General features: G+C 41.6%; 1 protein-coding gene across 2 annotated transcripts in view; it reads right to left on the bottom strand.

Moving 5' to 3' along the window:
• Positions 1–2,849: 2,849 nt before the first annotated feature.
• Positions 2,850–17,621, bottom strand: part of PIWIL4 (piwi like RNA-mediated gene silencing 4) — a 52,431-nt gene continuing 37,659 nt past the window's right edge. For both annotated transcript variants that reach the window (XM_072795031.1, XM_072795030.1), the window contains 8 exons: positions 15,901–15,973; positions 11,416–11,616; positions 10,157–10,260; positions 7,910–7,980; positions 6,194–6,347; positions 4,487–4,612; positions 4,228–4,375; positions 2,850–3,404 (listed from right to left, as the gene is read on the bottom strand). In XM_072795031.1, the coding sequence (XP_072651132.1) occupies positions 3,288–3,404; positions 4,228–4,375; positions 4,487–4,612; positions 6,194–6,347; positions 7,910–7,980; positions 10,157–10,260; positions 11,416–11,616; positions 15,901–15,973 (994 nt within the window). In that variant the 3' untranslated portion in view covers positions 2,850–3,287. The remainder of the gene's footprint in view (positions 3,405–4,227; positions 4,376–4,486; positions 4,613–6,193; positions 6,348–7,909; positions 7,981–10,156; positions 10,261–11,415; positions 11,617–15,900; positions 15,974–17,621) is intronic.

Below are 17,621 nucleotides of genomic sequence, written 5' to 3'. Positions count from 1 at the left end.
TGTAATTACCATGTCTGTCCTGTCATATCACTATCACGGTGTCACTGACTGCCTTCCTTTTGCTCTTTCCATTACTAGAGGACTGTATCTTCCTCTCCCCTTCACCCATTGTGCCCACACCCCCTCCTCCCCATCTTTTTATTCTCTGAATTTATAGTTCTGATTGTCTTTTTTCATTAATTCCTTTTTTAAAATTCCATTTGTATGTGGAATCATATGGTATTTGTCTTTCTCAGCCTGACTTATTTCACTTAGCATAATACCCTCTAGCTCCACCCACGTTGTCTCAAATGGCGCGATCTCATCCTTTTTTATAGCTGTGTGATATTCCATTGTGTATATATACCACATTTTCCTTATCCATTCATCTACTCATGGACACTTACGCTGTTTCCATGGCTATTGTAAATAATACTATAATAAACATAGCAGTGCAATAGTTTGCATTACTGTTTTCATTTTCCCTGGGTAGATATTCAACAGTCGAATTAGAAATGGCATTTCTAGGATTCTTTTCCTCTCATGAGGTATAATAATAAAGCTGTTCTTTATTGAAGCCAGATACTTTAGATTTGGTATTTATAATCCTTATAAAAACCCTGCAGTGTGGACATTGTTAGATGTCTTTACAAGTAGATACACTGAGGCCCAGAGAGGTTAAGTAACTTGACCAGGATCATACAGCTAGTAAGTGGTGGTTCTGGGATTCCAACCCAGTACTGCTCCAAACCAGGAGTCTTCAACCCTGGCTAACCAGCAGAATCACCAGCAGGAATTGAAAATAGATGACCCGGCTTCGTGTCAGACTGATTAAATCATTATTTCTGGAGGTGGATCTAGACATTTGTATTTTTTTTTAAAAAAGCTTTTAAATGTGGAAAGTTCGGCAACTTCCCTGACTCGGGCCACCTCTCTTGAGTCATGGAACCTTGCCCGGAAGCGCTCCCCATTAAAGCACTCTCGAACCTAAAAAATAAATAAATAAATGTGGAAAGTTCTATTGTTTCCAAGGTTGAGCACCACTGACCTATACCAACCCCTTCTCTTAGTACCTATTGGGTAACTGAGTTTCAGAGAGGGGAGATTATCACATTCCACAGCTAAAAATGTTGGAACCAGAGCACAAATGAAGATTTTCCTAATCCCACATTGTCCTCTGGGAGATTACTTGACTATCCCTCCAGGATCTCTTGCACCGTTGGGCAAGGGTGTGTGTGTGTGGGGGGGGGGGGGGGGGGCAGGGAACAGGCTCTGCCCATATGACAATTCTTGTGTGCCCCCTGGTGGGCTAAAGTGGTAAGGGGCCACGGTGTTGGGCAGTATGTCATAGGTAAGAGTAAGCAGCTCCGCAGGCCTCTATATTGCTAATCCAAGTGCTGCATGTTGATTTATACAAGGCAGCGGCTAGGTTGGTGGCACTCTACAGCATTATCGCACTTGGAAGGGAGAAAACAACATCAAGCACATAACCACTCTGGACTGGAACGCCTTGGTATAATGCCAACCTTAAGTCATATGAGACACTTCCTCACCTAAGAACTCAGGGAGAAATTTTGAAAATCTTACAGTACATGAAATTGAGGCAGTGTCTTATAGTTCATCTCGCAGATTTTGGAGTCAAACACACCTGAGGACAAATTCTAGCTCTACAATTTATTGACCTTATGAAAAACTTTGGTGAGCCACATGGCATCTTGAATCCTCAGTTTTATCGCCTGTAAAATGGTCATGATGGCACCTGATACAATTGTTGCGGAGATTAAGAGTCTACGTAAAGTGCTCGGCTCCGTGCCCACACTGTCCTAACCTCCAACCCTGAGCCCCACAAATGGTTATTATCATTATTCCTGAAACTGAACCGTTAGATGTCTTTTTATCAGGCCTGGGAAAAACTTGCAAAGAAACAGTGTTCTCAGGGCTACCTTATGGGACCTCACACCTCCAGAGAGCACCTGTGGCTCCCTGCGCCCCCCTTCATGTGGCCTTCCAGATGATCCTTCCCCTTCAAAGTATTTTTTACACAGAATCCTGTTCTTATTCCTAGGGGCATTCTTACATGAAAAGGACGAGAAGAGGAGAGGAAGCCAGCAAAGGAGACAGGGAATGAGGGACTGATACAGTTGAAGAGACAGTCTTTATCCTAGAGGCCACTCTAGTGTCTCGGATGGAGGAAATGGCCAACTGGGTCAAATGCTAGGATCCATCAGGAAGGCAAGGCCCAAGAACCCACAATCCAGTTTAGCAAAGCAGAGGTCATTGGTGACCTCAACAAAAGCAATTTTGATATAGTGGCTGGTGGCGAAATTCTGATTGGAGTAAGGAATTTGATAAATCAGGCATAAACTAGTTTTCTGAGTTTTTCTATAAAGAGGAGCAAAGAAATGGGGTGGTCACTGCAGGAGGAAGTAGTTCTGTTTTTAAGATGGGAGAACTAACAGGCTATGTGTCACGATGCTGGGAATGACCCGGTGTGAGGGAAGAAGGTATGCAGCCAGAGGGAGAGGAGAGAATGCACAGAGCAGCCCCCTTCCTGGGTCAGCGGGAATGGGACTTGGTACCCGAAGGAGCACAGACCCGGTCCCCGGGTGGGGAGAGGGGCAGGGGCCTGTGCACGCTCTCGCTCTCTTTTTGTGAAATCTCTTTTCTCAGTGCAGTGGGAAGCAAGGTCATTAATGAGAGCACTTGCTTTGAAGTGAAATAAAGTACCAACAAGAGAGCAAGTGGTATGTTCTGACTTAGAAATATCACTCAGAGTGGTGGTGGTGTGGGCAGCAGGGAAGTCTACTAAAAACCAAGCAGGAGGTTTGCATGTAACTTCGACCGAAATTCAAATAACGCTAAATGCAATATGCGATGCTCTGAATTTTCTTTATTTTCTAATAACTATTTAAACCACTCTACAAAACTTTCTATGACATTATTTAACAAAACTCTGCAAAATTTTGGGTGGGAATGAGACCCTATTTCCCTACATCAAAAACATCATGCAGACACTTACTTTCTTAGAGGATATTTAGCTTTGTGGAATTACTTACAGATGATGGTACCTTTTAATTCCATTTAACAGCATGAGAATTTACTCCCAGCATAGAACTCTTTAAAATATAACAATATACATTTCTTTTGAACCATTTCAGATGAAATTGTGCTGGGTGTTTTTCCAAAAGTTAAAACTAAGCTCCATCTCCATTCCCCAATCACAGACTTGCACACCTCTGGCAGGTTTGGACAAAATATACCAGCTACTCCTCAGACTGCTCATCTAGGGATGCCCATGGTTCACACCATCACAGGTAGAAGAGAGAGTTGGATAATTCCAAACTTGGTTCTTTGTGAATGCTCTGGGCCACCAGAAAGGTCAGCTTGTGCGCATACTGACAGGGGGCTGGGATACTGATTAGGCCCTGCAGAGAAAAAATATTGATAGCAGTTAAGAGATCAACTTGTGGGACACTTGCGTGGCTCAGTGGTTTAGCATGTGCCTTAGGCTCAGGGTGTGATGCTGGGGTCCTGGGACTGAGTTCCCACATCAGGCTCCCTCCAGGGAGCCTGCTTCTCCTTCTGCCTATATCTCTGCTTCTCTCTCTCTGTGTGTCATGCACGATTAAATAAACAAAATCTTTAAAAAAAAAAAAGGTTAACTTGTTCTTCAAAGCATTTTATGTTCCTTTATCCTCTGCTAATTCCATACACTGTAGAATGCATTTGTGAGTAAACAACAACTAAACTCACACAACAAAGGGCAACAGCACTCATGGGGAGCACAGACTCATGGAGCAAGCTAGGGTGGAGGGCCCTCTGGCTTTGTGGAGCTGGGAGCCCTCACACTTAGCCTTGATCTAAATTTCCTGTGACTTGGGGCTCCAAGGGGCTCAGGGCAAACCTTGGCCTTGGACCTTGAGAGCAGCCCTTGGCTTTGTGCACAGGAACACAGGACAGACATGTCTGGTTACATCCCTACCAGACACAGTGTCTGAGTTGGCGGCAACCTCCTCAACTGTAACTTGGAAATAACAATACCCTGATTTGCATAAGATAATGCACAGAATAAAGTCCTCTAGACACTATAAATATTGTTATAAATTAGTAATAATAATCATAATGTTAAGAGTCATTGCTACTTGGTTGCTATGGCATTCATTCATTCCTCCTTTGTGAAGTCAGGCATCATGCTGGGTGTAGGGATACAAAAGTGAATGGAGTGGCAGTCCCCGGGTGGTCACTCACCGGCCAGTTGTAGTACAGATGGCACAGTTTGAACGTAAGTCTCTGCATGTGATCGGGCTTCAAGCCATTGTCATCGTAGATGACATTATAGTGGGTGGGACTGACGGTTCCCCGGCAGGCAGCCCGACTGATCAAGTAGAAGTCGTACCTGAGCAGAAAAGCAGAATGAGTGTGGGCAAGAAGGCGAACGGAATGAGCCCTAACTTGAAGATCACAGAGCAACCGTTTCGATAGAAACTGGCTTTGGAACAGCACTTGCCACTCAGGACGAGTTGCTTCCGAGTCCACCACGGTGCCCAGGGGCGGGTTCTGCACGGATCGGTCGGTTTCTGTGAAGAATCGTGGCGTGCACTTCTTCCGGACCACAATCACGGACAGTTTGGGGCTTGGAACCAGAAAGGCAAAAAATAAGATGCAGAAAAACAAAACCAAGCTTGCAGCTTTCTACTCATCTTTTTTTTTTTTTTTTGGTAATTTCTAGGTAAACAAATCCATTCATTAAACAAACATTGCAAAAATGAAGAAAGTCAAAATTACCTCCAACCTCAACTCCCCTCTGAGATACAGTTTTCAAAACTAGAGACTGTCCTCACGTGTCACAAAAGTGCAGTATGCCCAGTCACTAGGCTGATTTGTATCATATGAAGGGGACAGGAGGGAACAGTTAGGAGGGCAGTGAGCTTCAATGAGCACCGCTAAAGGAACATTTTCCACGGAGACAAGCTTTCCTCTTTTTGTTAGCAATAGTCCCATTTCATTTCACCCTTCTTCTCAATTTCTGAATAGCAGAGACCCACCAGTCCCTCTTACTCCTCAAATCATCACTTCTGAATCCTGCAAGACACACACCCAGGAGGATGGATGGGTGGACAAATGTACACTTGAGCCAAATATTGAATGACTATGGATTAAGGTCAGGATTTGCTAAAGCCAAGGCCAAATCCAAACACTGGCCATCATTCCCAAAGGAACCTCTGGGATGCAAAGATTACTGTGGAATTTCACTTTGAACGTTTTATTTTAAAAAATGTATTCTTGTTTTCAATACTGAAACTTTTAAAAGTTGATGTACTGCAAGAGATGTCTTTAGCACCGTCAGCTGCTAAACGTGCTCCTGCTAGCCCAAAATCGCATACTTGTGATTCTGAACAGACAGTTACTGGAGGTCAGCAAGGAGGGAGAGCATTTGGCCAAGAGGGTCTGGATGCAGCTGCAGGCTATGCTGCCCCCAAGCCATTATGGGCTCCCTCCTCACTGCCAGTCCCTGGGGAGGTCAGAATTCAGCTCTTCTGTGGCTCATGGCTGTGACTTTGGTTGCTGGTGGTGATGGTGGTGTCACCCCACAGACGAATGAGGTGCTCTGCTTGGAGTGAGACGCTCTCTGAATATTTTAAGAAGCCAATTTGAGATTATCCACTTCCTCTGTCAGTTCTCATATATTTCTCAGACCTGCCACATGACATACTCACTGGAGAACATGTACTACACCACTGAATCTAGAAGCGTGGCAATGGAGCAAGGTGTTTAGGGTGGTCTGACTTCCATCTGCAGCACAGCCGGCCCTGCTCCCCACTCCTTTCAGCACCTCCCTCTGACCTTGGCCTTATCCCTGGGGGGTGATTTGGGTCTTGAATTTGAAACCACAGTTTATTTAGACCCAGGGCATATTAATATGTATGAAGCATCTTCACCCGCCAGCAGCCCTGCAGGCTTCCGGCTGAATCTCCTCTCTGAGCCAGCTGCTCTGGAGGACACCTGCCCTCCTCCAGGTGCCCTCCCCTAGCTCGCCCTGCCCCTACCCTCCCATCTAGGGGCAGTCTATCCATCTGGCTGCACTCACATGATGCAGACACAGAGCCCAACTTAACTGCATGACAAAAAAAAAGATGCTGGCATGTATTAATTTTAATAATTATAATCAATGTGCTATAATTGCAAGTGTGGGGGAAGAACACTAATTTAGTACCTGGTATTTGAACTTGCTTCTGTCACACTGCTCAGCAGCTGTGGAACTTCATATTCAATCAGTGTTTTTAGCTGACCGTCCCCTACCCCATCCCGGTACACAACTATCCGTGCTGGCAAACCATGGTTGTGCTTGTACCATTTGTTGAGTGCTCCTGCAGAATTTATTGTTGGTAAGAAAAGAATGACTTCTCCAATGCTATCCCCATTAGTGTTCAATGTTTTAAGTCAATTTTTTACAGATCACTGCAAAAGAGGGTAATTTCTAATTGGAGTTATAACTGCAATAATATAAAAATAGAAAACTTTGGGGATCCCTGGGTGGCTTAGTGGTTCAGTGCCTGCCTTCAGCCCAGGGCGTGATCCTAGAGTCCTGGGATCGAGTCCCACGTCGGGCTCCCTGCATGGAGCCTGCTTCTCCCTCTGCCTGTGTCTCTGCCTCTCTCTCTCTCTGTGCCTCTCATGAATAAATAAATAAAATCTTAAAAAAAAAAAAAAACTTCAGGGAACATTCCACATCTCTGCTATTTGAGGAATCATAGTGGTTTCTATGGCATAACATATTCTTAAACTTAGCATATATTTTTTAGTAAAACTTTAATATTTAAGCAATAAATTAAGTCATGCGATAGAAATACAAAGTCCCCAAGCCAAATTAATACTAATTTAGTTTTTTCAAGCCTTTAAATGCTATCAATAGATAAAGACTGGATAATTTCATGTCATTTTCTTCTCTAATGAGCATAAATATGAAAACATAAGGAAAGGACGTGGCTGCTGTTCTGAAAGCATCTCTTACCATGGACTCACCCAATTAGATTCTAAGTTGCACTGACAATATCAACTTTGAAAACATGTCCACCCACTACAACTAGAAATTGCCTTAAGAGCAGAGACCAGACAGTAACTCCTACTCAACAGAAACTTTTCATAACTACTTAAAATAAGGACCCAGCTTTGAAGTGAGGGCAAAGTTATATATATAATAATAATTATTTTCAGGTACATATTGGGCAATTTTTAGGAGAGTTTATTGTCCAGGAAATTCATTTTAGTTTAATAGAAGGATGATCATATACATAAGGGCATAATCAACACATATCACCAAATTCACTTTTTAAAGGAAATAATATTTATCCTCCTCCTCAAAGTTTATAGATGGGAAAATTTGGATCAGAAAAAGAAGTGAATTGTATAAACCACACTGCTAGGGAGTGGCAAGGCCAGATCCTGACCAGGGCTGGGGAGGAGATGGGAGCCCCAGACACTGTTGCCACTGCAACCCACTATGAAGAAGGCACCCTTCCTCCTCTACCTCCTTCTCCATCTCCTCCCGCTATGCCACACTTCACCTGCCAGCATTCCTCTCCCCTCCCCAAAGGCCTCCTTCTTATTCTAGACCTCACCCCACTCTGTCACAATCTTTGTTTCTCTAGGGTAGATTCCTTTGGCCTTTGCACTGCTTGCCAGAGTCATCAAAAGCTACAAAGCCTCCTCCTCTTGACTATCTGTTTATCACACAGAGATGACAAATGTAAATTCTACAGCATCTATGAGCATGGGTCAGGGCACAGTGTTGGGAACCTCCAACCAGGTGACAGTTGACTCAAGCAGATTTAGGGAGTCTGCTTCCACCACCTTGTCTACTATAGGCACATGCACTGAAAGAACAGTGCTTGGAGCCCATCCCCTCGCCCCACTGCTACACTTTTAGTACCAGTCATGAAAACTTTTAAGCAGTCTGCAACGTCAGTCGTGGTTCTCTGAAGAATACAGCGAGAAAACCACCTAAAGTGAGAAAAAAAACAAAATTAAAGTTCAAACTCACAATGTCTACTATAAACATGCATTAGGATTAAATGAAGAAACAGAAAACAACCATCGATGGGAGAATAGATAAAGATGCTGTGATAAGCACTGGCGAGTGTGTGCACACACATCTGGAATACTATTTAACCATACAAAAGAATAAAATTTTGCCATTTGTGACGACATGAATGGACATTGAGGACATTATGCCAAGCGAAATAAGTCAGAAAAACAAGTATTGTATGATCTCACTTAAATGTGAAATCAAGAAAAAAAATCTCATAGAAACAGAGAGCAGACCTGTGGTCACCAGAGGCAGGGGGTGGGAATGGGGTGCAGGGTGAAGGAGATAAAAGAAAAAAAACTTCCTGATACAAAATAAATAAGTCCTGGGGATGTAATGAATACCATGGTGAGTATAGTTAATAATGTTGTATTGTATATTTGAAAGGTGCTAACAGAGTAGATCTTGAAAGTCCTCATCACAAGAAAAATGGATTTTATAACTTTGTACGTGATGATATCAACTAGGCTTACTGTGGTGATCATTTTGCAATATGTACAAATACTGAATCATTATGTTGAACAATGAAACCGATATAATGTTGTATGTCATTATACCTCAATCAAAATAAAATGAAATAGACATTATGAGTAAAACTTAATGCTCATGATTTTGTATATGCTATATGAGCACAATTATATTAAAAGCCTCCCCTCCCCAAAAGCAATTTATTGGTAAGAGAAACTAAAGCCTACCACTACATCAGACATAGTTGGGTTCAAATCCTGGCTGATATACTCACCAGCCATGTGACTTTGCTATGTGAACCTATACGTCGGTTTCCTCGTCTGTACCAAGGAAATATGCAAGGTGGTAAAGTAGTTACTACCTCATAAGGTTGTAAAAATTAAATTAGATAAAATGTGTAAAGTACTTATTAGCACTGTACTTGGCACAAAATATGCAATAATAAATAGAAGCCACTATGTTATTATAAAGGAATTTATTAGCTTAGCAGATCTATTTTTCAAAACATTCAAAAATTTCTCAAGCATAAACTTCGACTCCTATCGATGAGCCTTTTGGACTTGAGATGTGAACATGATTAACTTATTTAAATTTCAGAAGTTCTCTTGCTGAAGTCATTAATCCAGTAAGAGCACTTGGAGAGTGAAAGTCATAACTTAATGGTCAGTACACACCAACATTCATTATTATATATGCCAGTAATGACACAATTAGGAGTGTGGTGAACAAACTGGAAGTCCTTTATCTGCCTGATTAACGGAGTGACACATTTAATGGGATCTCGCACAACATGGATGAAGCTACTTTCCCTGTTTCTCACCATCCTGAATGTATACCTGACCACAAATTTAATGGAGTGAATCAAACAGCTTACATCCAGGAATGAAATACATCACAAAGAGTTCCTACAGCCTCAAACACATTACTTAGTTGCAAATAGACAAACGAGTCTAAGAACCATAATTTAATAAGTGCTAGGAGTCAGTATTTAATGTTTAGTTATTCCTAAAACTGCTTGTTTTCAACAGCTGCATGAACAACTACATCAACCGTCTACAAGTGTCAATAACAACAAGCATGTACTGAGCAATTACTATGGGAGGCTGTGTTTTAAGCACTTTATCTTATGTAATTTCCAAACATGCCCTATGAAATAGGCATCATTGTCATCCCCATTTTACAGGTGACTACAAGTGAGGCACAGCAAACTTAAATAGCCAGATGTCAGACACAGAATAAGCAAGTGGCAGAATAGGATACAAATCCAAGCAATCTGATTCCAAGCTCAGCTGCTTGACGTGATGTATGTAAAGTTCCTGGTACAAGACCCAAAACAGTGCAGATGCACAGAAAGTAAATACATAAGAATTTCCATCATCTGTAGTTTGGGGAAAATTTGACAGATATACGAGTGATAGCTTGTCCTAAAGTCTGCATAAATACACTTTTTTCACCAGGCTACATATTATCTTAATATTATCAATCACATTTTTATCTGCAAGTATAATTTATGACTAAAGTGTTCATATTTTTAAAACAAGTGAAGAATACAAACTGTTTCCTGCTGTAGGGTTAAATCACAAACAATAATTAGAGGAGATGTTGGGGTAACTGTAAAAGTACCTGGTGATTCTGGGGTTAATACTGGCCACAAATCCAACCACCACCATATCCTTGCTGAAGTCATCTTTACAGACATCAATCCCGACCACCATCAGGGACTTTAACTGTAAAAGTAAATTTTTCATGATTTAATGGAATGGGGCCTCTTTTCCCCAAACGATGATTTAATATGAAGTTTTTAAAAAAAATTGTTCCTAGTTATTATTTAAGTTAAGCTATATGCCAGTGAGACCAGGGTCCAGATGAAGCAGACTATTAAAACAGAAACCAAAGAGATTCAAAGATGGAGGGATGAATATGGTACATATTTTGTTTAAGAGACTCAATGGAGGGACGCCTGGATGGCTCAGTGGTTGAGTATCTGCCTTTGGCTCAGGTCGTGATCACTGGGTCCTGGGATCAAGTCCCATATCAGGTTCCCCGCAGAGAGCCTGCTTCTCCCTCTGCTTGTGTTTCTGCCTTTCGCTGTGTGTCTCTCATGAATAAATAAATAAAATCTTTAAAAAAGAGAGAGAGACTCACGGTAGTGCAAAATAGCTACTACCATCCTTTATGGAGGTGGGTGCCATCAGTGGCTCAAGAGGTCTGGGAAAGTGGTCAGTCATTTATCCTGGGCCTTTGGGCTGGAGGGATCTGAAGACGTCCACTCCTCACTCTTCAGATGTCTAAGGGACCCTCATTGTTCGCTATCTATGCCCCTCCAAGGAGGCAACTGGGGCCTGCCACAAACTCCTGGTTACAGAAATGCAAGGGAATGGACAACATTCCCTCACCTCCCATCCCCTCACTCCCTTCCACAGTGGCCAATAGTTGAGGAATGAGAAGAGGATTTCTCAGTTCCCACCACAGTTCAAGATTAGAGCTCTGGGGAGGCCCTCTCTAAGATGCAGAGCTCCTCTGAGAGCCAGCCAGCAGCTGCTGAAAGCTGATAAAGCAGAGACCATGGAGCACAGATTTCCTATAGTGGCAGGGAGGCTCCAGATCAAGTCCCTCCAAGTCTGTGCCAACCTAGATTCTCTGTCATGATTTGTTCTGTTAACAGCTTGCCTGAAGCTCCCGGAGAACAGGAGCCACACCTCAACTTCTGCGTGGTGTCCTGCGTCCTGCCAGAACCCAGAGCAGACAGAGAAACAACAGACCCAACAAACAAAACAAATACTTGCAAGGTCATTTGAAAATATCACCCACTTTGATGTCATTTTTCAATTAATAAAAAGATTGATTGATTCCTAAAAGGAAAACCATAACAGAATGCTCACAGGGATCTCGACAGCCCACAGTTCGCCTCCGAGTTTACAGGCCATTTGCATGGCAATCCTGGTGGCGATGCTCATCATCATCTGCTGTTTATTCAAAGTCCGTGTAAGCGCACACTGGCTCGGCACTGGGCAGAAGGAGTTCAGATATTTTTTAATGGAATCATAGTAGCTCTTCTGATTAGAAGGCAGGATACACATTACCTAAAAGACAAAAAAAAAAAAAAAAAAAAAAGGAAGAAAAAAGTCAATTTACTTATGCTTAGAAGTAGCTTTACAAAAACTGAGGGGAACCCGGGTGGCTCAGCCAGTTAAGCATCTGACTCTTGATTTCAGCTCAGGTCACAATCTCACAGTTGTGAGAAGGAGCCCTGGGCTGGGCTCTGTGCTGGGCATGGAGTTTGCTTAAGATTCTCTCTCCCTCTCCACCACCTTTGCACATGGGGGTGCTCTCTCTCAAAAAAAAAAAAAAAATGAATACGTGGATTCTCCAAATATCTCTTGCCCTTAATTTCTGAAGAAGCAAATATTAACATGACTAAACTTGTCTTAAATGGCCCTTAGCCACTGACCATTGGCCAATACCATTTGAAATGCCTCTTTTCAGCCATCCACTCTGCAGTCCCACCTCAAAGCTACCCATCCCTCTTGGCTTTCCCTTTCTCTCATCTCTCTCTCTCTCTCTCTCTCTCTCCCTTTTTTAAGACTTTATTTATCCATGACAGACACACAGAGAGAGGCAGCCACATAGGCAGAGGGAGAAGCAGGCTCCCCGTGGGGAGGCCAATGCCAGACTCAATTCCAGCACCACGGAATCACGCCCTGAGCCAAATAATGCTCAACCACTGAGCCACCCAGGGGCTCCTTTGTCCCTATTTCTTGTTGGGTGTTTCTCTCCAAAAGGCCTCTCCTGACCTACCTGCATCTCTTCTCCATCTTTTACTCCTTACCTTCAAAACCACCAAATGATAGAAAAAATAGGCATGGTCATAATTAGCAGAAAACAAAGTGATTTTTCACCTATAGATTTGTTCAAAATACCATAATGTCAAGGGCTAAAATCATTTACCCTTAATCATATAAAATAGGGAAATATATTTGTCTGCAAAATCCTCTTAGGAGTATTCCTTCCTTCCATCCTAATGAATTTAGGATGGAAGGACCAGGCAAGGCAGGTGATGGTCCTGATGATGGACCAGGCAAGGCAGGTGACAGAACAAGGCAGTGGTCCAACGGGGACTAGGGTTAAAAGAAGGTCGGAGACAAGTGAGACTGGTTGCCTGTGAGGGGGATGGAGGTGTAAGTGATATGTGAATAACAGGAGCCATGCTTCCCCCAGTAGAGATGGGGGAACAATATGTACTAATATGGATACGGGAACACTTCCCTGTGGTGTTGGATTGGAACTGGAGTTGCAACACGTTTTTGTTTTGTTTTGTTTTTTAAAGATTTTATTTTATTCATGAGAGACACACACACAGAGACAGAGAGAGAGAGAGAGGCAGAGACACAGGCAGAGGGAGAAGCAGGCTCCATGCAGGGAGCCTGACGTGGGTCTCGATCCCAAGTCTCCAGGATCATGCCCCGGACTGAAGGTGGCGCTAAACCACTGAGCCACCGGGGCCGCCCATCAAACACGATTTTAACAAATACATAGACACACGTGGTAATAACATGGATGTAAGTGTATATGTACGAACAGTTGGCCCTTGAACAACACAGGTTTAAACTGTGCAAGTATGGGGATCCCTGGGTGGCTCAGCAGTTTAGTGCCTGCCTTTGGCCCAGGGCATGATCCTGGAGACCCGGGATCGAGTCCCACGTCAGGCTCCCTGCATGGAGCCTGCTTCTCCCTCTGCCTGTGTCTCTGCCTCTCTCTCCCTCTCTCTGTGTATCTCATGAATAAATAAATAAAATCTTTAAAAATAAATAAATAAACTGTGCAAGTTTATTTATATGCAGATTTTTTGGATAAATATAGTCCAGTACTGTAAACGTATCTCCTCTTCCTTACGGTTTTCTTAACATTTTCTTTTCTCTAGCCTACTTTATTGTAAGAATACAGTATATGGCATATATAAAGTACAAAATATGTGTTAATCAACTATGTTATAAGGCTTCCAGTCAACAGTTGGCTATAGAAATTAAATTTTGAAAAAAAAAAAAAAAAAAAAAAGAAATTAAATTTTGTAGGAGTCAAAAGTCATATGGAGATTTTTGGCTGTGCAAGGGCCTGTACCCCCTAACTAAACCCTATACTGTTCAAGGGTCAACTGTATATGAGTACGTATGTAGACATATGCTACACATATTCCTAGCTTTGCCCATTGAGAAAGCCTAGGAGCAGTGACAAGTAAGCACATTCAGTTGCCCAGATTTTGTTTTCTATCAAAAGGATCACAGTTCATTGGAGAAATATCTAATTCCAGAGCTGGGCAGTAAACAAGTAAGCACATTCAGTTGCCCAGATTTTGTTTTCTATCAAAAGGATCACAGTTCATTGGAGAAATATCTAATTCCAGAGCTGGGCAGTAAAACTTCAAGATTAAATTGGAATACCTTACTGTCCCAGACAGTAAAGAAATGTCCCCAGAAAAGATGGGGACATGTCAAAAAGACACAGAAGCCAACCTGAATGGGTGGGTCTCCCATTAACAAAATCAAGAACAATTGGACATCAAAATAAATAATAGTAGAAATAGATTAGAAGCTGGTAAAATAGAAAACCATGAATCTATACTGATATAAATAAAGAAATGGGGAGAAGAGAAAAGTCTTACTTATAACATAATGCTACCTACTTATTGTAGAAGGAAATACAATGCTACATACTAAATGTATGAAACTAGGAAGCCACCATTTGGCAATCACCATAGCAATAATGGGTTCAGGTAAGAATTATCAATGGATCCTAAAACTAGCAGGTAAAAGTTTGATGAGAAACAGGATATTTACAGTCTCAAGTATCTCCCTACAAAAAACAAAAACATCTGATTAATTGCAAAGAGAAGAGTAAATGTACAACGGAGAAACTTGGCAGATACCACCTTAATTAATTAATGGGGTGCCTCCTGGTAGGACACATTAAGAACACAGAATCATTACTGTGATACTCCTGCCAAAAGTGCATAACCTGAACTGAATTATAAGGAAACATCAGACAAACCCAGATTGAGGGACATTATATACAATAAGTGGTCTATACTCTTCAAAATTGGAAGGTCATTAAAAACTATAAAACTGTTCCAGATTGAAGGAGAGTCTAAAGAGACAGGACAACTAATTACAATGCATTAGATCTTTTTACTAGAGAGGACATTTTGAGGACAAATCGAGAAATGTGAATGGAGTCTGTGGATTAGCTGGTCTTACTGTTTCTGGATTTTGATGGTTGTCCTATGGTTCTGTAGGAGAGTGACCTTGTCTGTAGAGATTATGCACTAAAGTATTCAAGGGCAATGGGCATTTCTGTAGCCAGTCTCAAATGGCTCAAGAAAAAAGATGATAGATAGATAGATAGATAGATAGATAGATAGATAGATAGACAGATATAGGAAGGAAAGAAACAATAAAACAAATATAATAAAATGTCAACAATTGGAGAATCTGGATGAAGGATATATATCGTAAGATCGTAAGATTCTTACGATCTTTCTGTTAAGTTTATTTTTAAGAAAAAAAATGCTCTTAGGGTTAAAGTTCCTTTTGTTTAGTATAACATCCTTATGGGCCTTTCTTTGTGTCCAACTAAAAGAGATGGCTAAGCTGCTCTGCAGGACATGCAGAGAAGAATGCTGGGAGTCCAGATGCATGAGCTATGGAGGTAAGACACTACAGTGCAGTGAAAGGCTGGGGTCTGGGAGAAGAGGAAGCATTTCCAAGAAGGAGGAATGGCTGAGAGATTCTTAAGAACAAGGATGGTGATTTTAACTCCTCTAGAATGTTGGGGTGTGCCGTAATCATGCCTTGGCCCCAAACCTTCTGCAAAGTCAGCTACACTCGTGCACACACACAATTCTTTGTAATGAGGCAGCTGTGGAGCTGACGCAGTGCAGGGGAATGGCATTCATGAAAGAGAACGAGAATCCAGAGGAAGCAGCCACAGGTGACATGGAAAAACCCAAACCCTCCAAGAATCCACTGAAACACTGGGGGCCCCAGTATTTATGGGATACAGTGGGAGTCACTGTATCTTAAATCATGAATAAAAGATGACCCCTCAGCAAGTGAAAAATATGTAGACATCTAAGAGGATGCAACAGGGGCAAAAACAGGTATTTAAAAATTAATATTATAAATATGAAAATGAAACAAAATATTGACTAAAATACTAAGATTAATACTTTCTTGGGTTCTTGGGGAAATGCAGAGCAATTTGCAAACATATCATGGGACAATATGCTCACTTCCTTCTTCCAGGGAAAGAAGACTATGAGACATAGAGAAAAAGTAAAAATTATACATCAAAAAAAAATGATCTATACTTACCAACTGAACATCAGGATCAACATGTTTCTGTAGAGCGCTAAGGAATGCAGCTGGATTTTCTTGAACTTTTATGCTACATAAAAAGATTAGTTTTGAGAATATATAATTCTATAATTCCCTTTTTAGTAGCACATCATCATAGAATTAGAAATCATACAAACAGATTTTTATAATTCCCCTACAAGAAACACCAAAACATTTAATTATCATTTTTATTAGCTTAAAAATAGTTTGGTGGAAAATGTGATTTTTGCAATTATATATAATTCCTACAATTAATAATTCTGTTGTTCAAAATGAAGTTGCAAATGAGCTTTTAAAATCACTAGTCTCAATACCAAGTGTCTGAAACTGGTTCGAGTTAAATTGGGATTAGGATTTCTCTAATACTGAATCTCCATGAGAACTTCCAAAGTCTCAGAAATCATCAGACTAAAGGGACCAAGCTATTCAGTTAATCTGAATGGTTCAGACTAAAAGATTTTTTTTCCTTAGTGACCGCTTGTTTAGAGTGTGGGATATTTAGCCTGTATCAGTCAGCAAGTACTGTGCTTATTACATTATGTTAGGGGCCAGATGCTATAGAAATAATTCCCACAGAGGACTTAATAGGTACAGTTTCTTTATGTAGAATCAGCTTCTGATAGGTCTATAGGGTTGGATGGTCCTAACGCCCAGTGGCCTTTTCAAACTGGCCCAGCAGGTGGCAGGACCACTGTTTCCTGTTCACTGATTCTAAGCTCCAGGAATGGCCTGCAGCTCTGTTAAAACAACTAAACGTTTCTGACTTTGGCAATTCAACCCCTTGCAGGCTGACTCAACAGCCATCTTACAGTCCATTCTTTCCAAATTCATCAGGCAAATGTTTCAGATGGGAGGAACTTTGCACATCAATCTAAGAGGGAAAGGGCACCTGGGTGGCTCAGTCGGTTAAACACCTGGCTCTTGATTTTGGCTCATGTCATGATCTCAGGGTGATGAGATCAAGCCCCTCATTGGTCTCTGTGCTGAGCAAGGAGTCTGCTTAAGATTCTCTCATTCCAAAAAAAAAAAAAAAAAAAGATTCTCTCATTCCCTCTTTCTGGTGGCACCTGTGTGGCTCAGTTAAGCATCTCCCTTCGGCTCTGGTCATGATCCTGAGTCCCAGAATCGAGCCCTATGTTGGGCTCCCTGCTGAGTGGGGGGTCTGCTTCTCCCTCTGCCTCTGTGCCCCTCCCTCAGCTCGTGTTTTCTCTCTCTTGTTCACTCACTCACTCTCTCAAATAAATAAAATCTTTATAAAAAATTCTCTTTCTCCCTCTGCCCGTCCCCACCCAGCTCTCTCACTCTTCTCTCTGAAATAAATAAATAAAACTGGTAAATGGATACTTCATGGGAAAGAAAAAAGATGGAATAAAATATGGGCTTTTAAATAAAACAGGCTAAGAATAGAACATAGCATAGGGTTCATTCATGGAATTCATGTAAGAAAGAGCCTGTGCTGTTGTCCCAGGGTCTGTGACTCTAGGTTCTTCCATTAATCTTTTCCTGCTTTTTTTAGCTGCTGGGTTAAGAGAAATTAGAGCAGGTGAAACCGAAACCAGGCAATTTGTTAACAGATGTGATAAGAGGAGCATTCTAAACTACAGTGTAAAATGAGACTTTAGGGGGGATCTGTGGTTTTCAACAATGCTTGCACTGCTGATGTAATTAATTAGTAACCACATATTTAAAGAATAACG

Source organism: Canis lupus, chromosome 23 (assembly GCF_048164855.1).
Source record: "Canis lupus baileyi chromosome 23, mCanLup2.hap1, whole genome shotgun sequence".
Lineage (NCBI taxonomy): Eukaryota > Metazoa > Chordata > Mammalia > Carnivora > Canidae > Canis > Canis lupus.
This window is presented reverse-complemented; position numbering and strand designations above follow the sequence as displayed.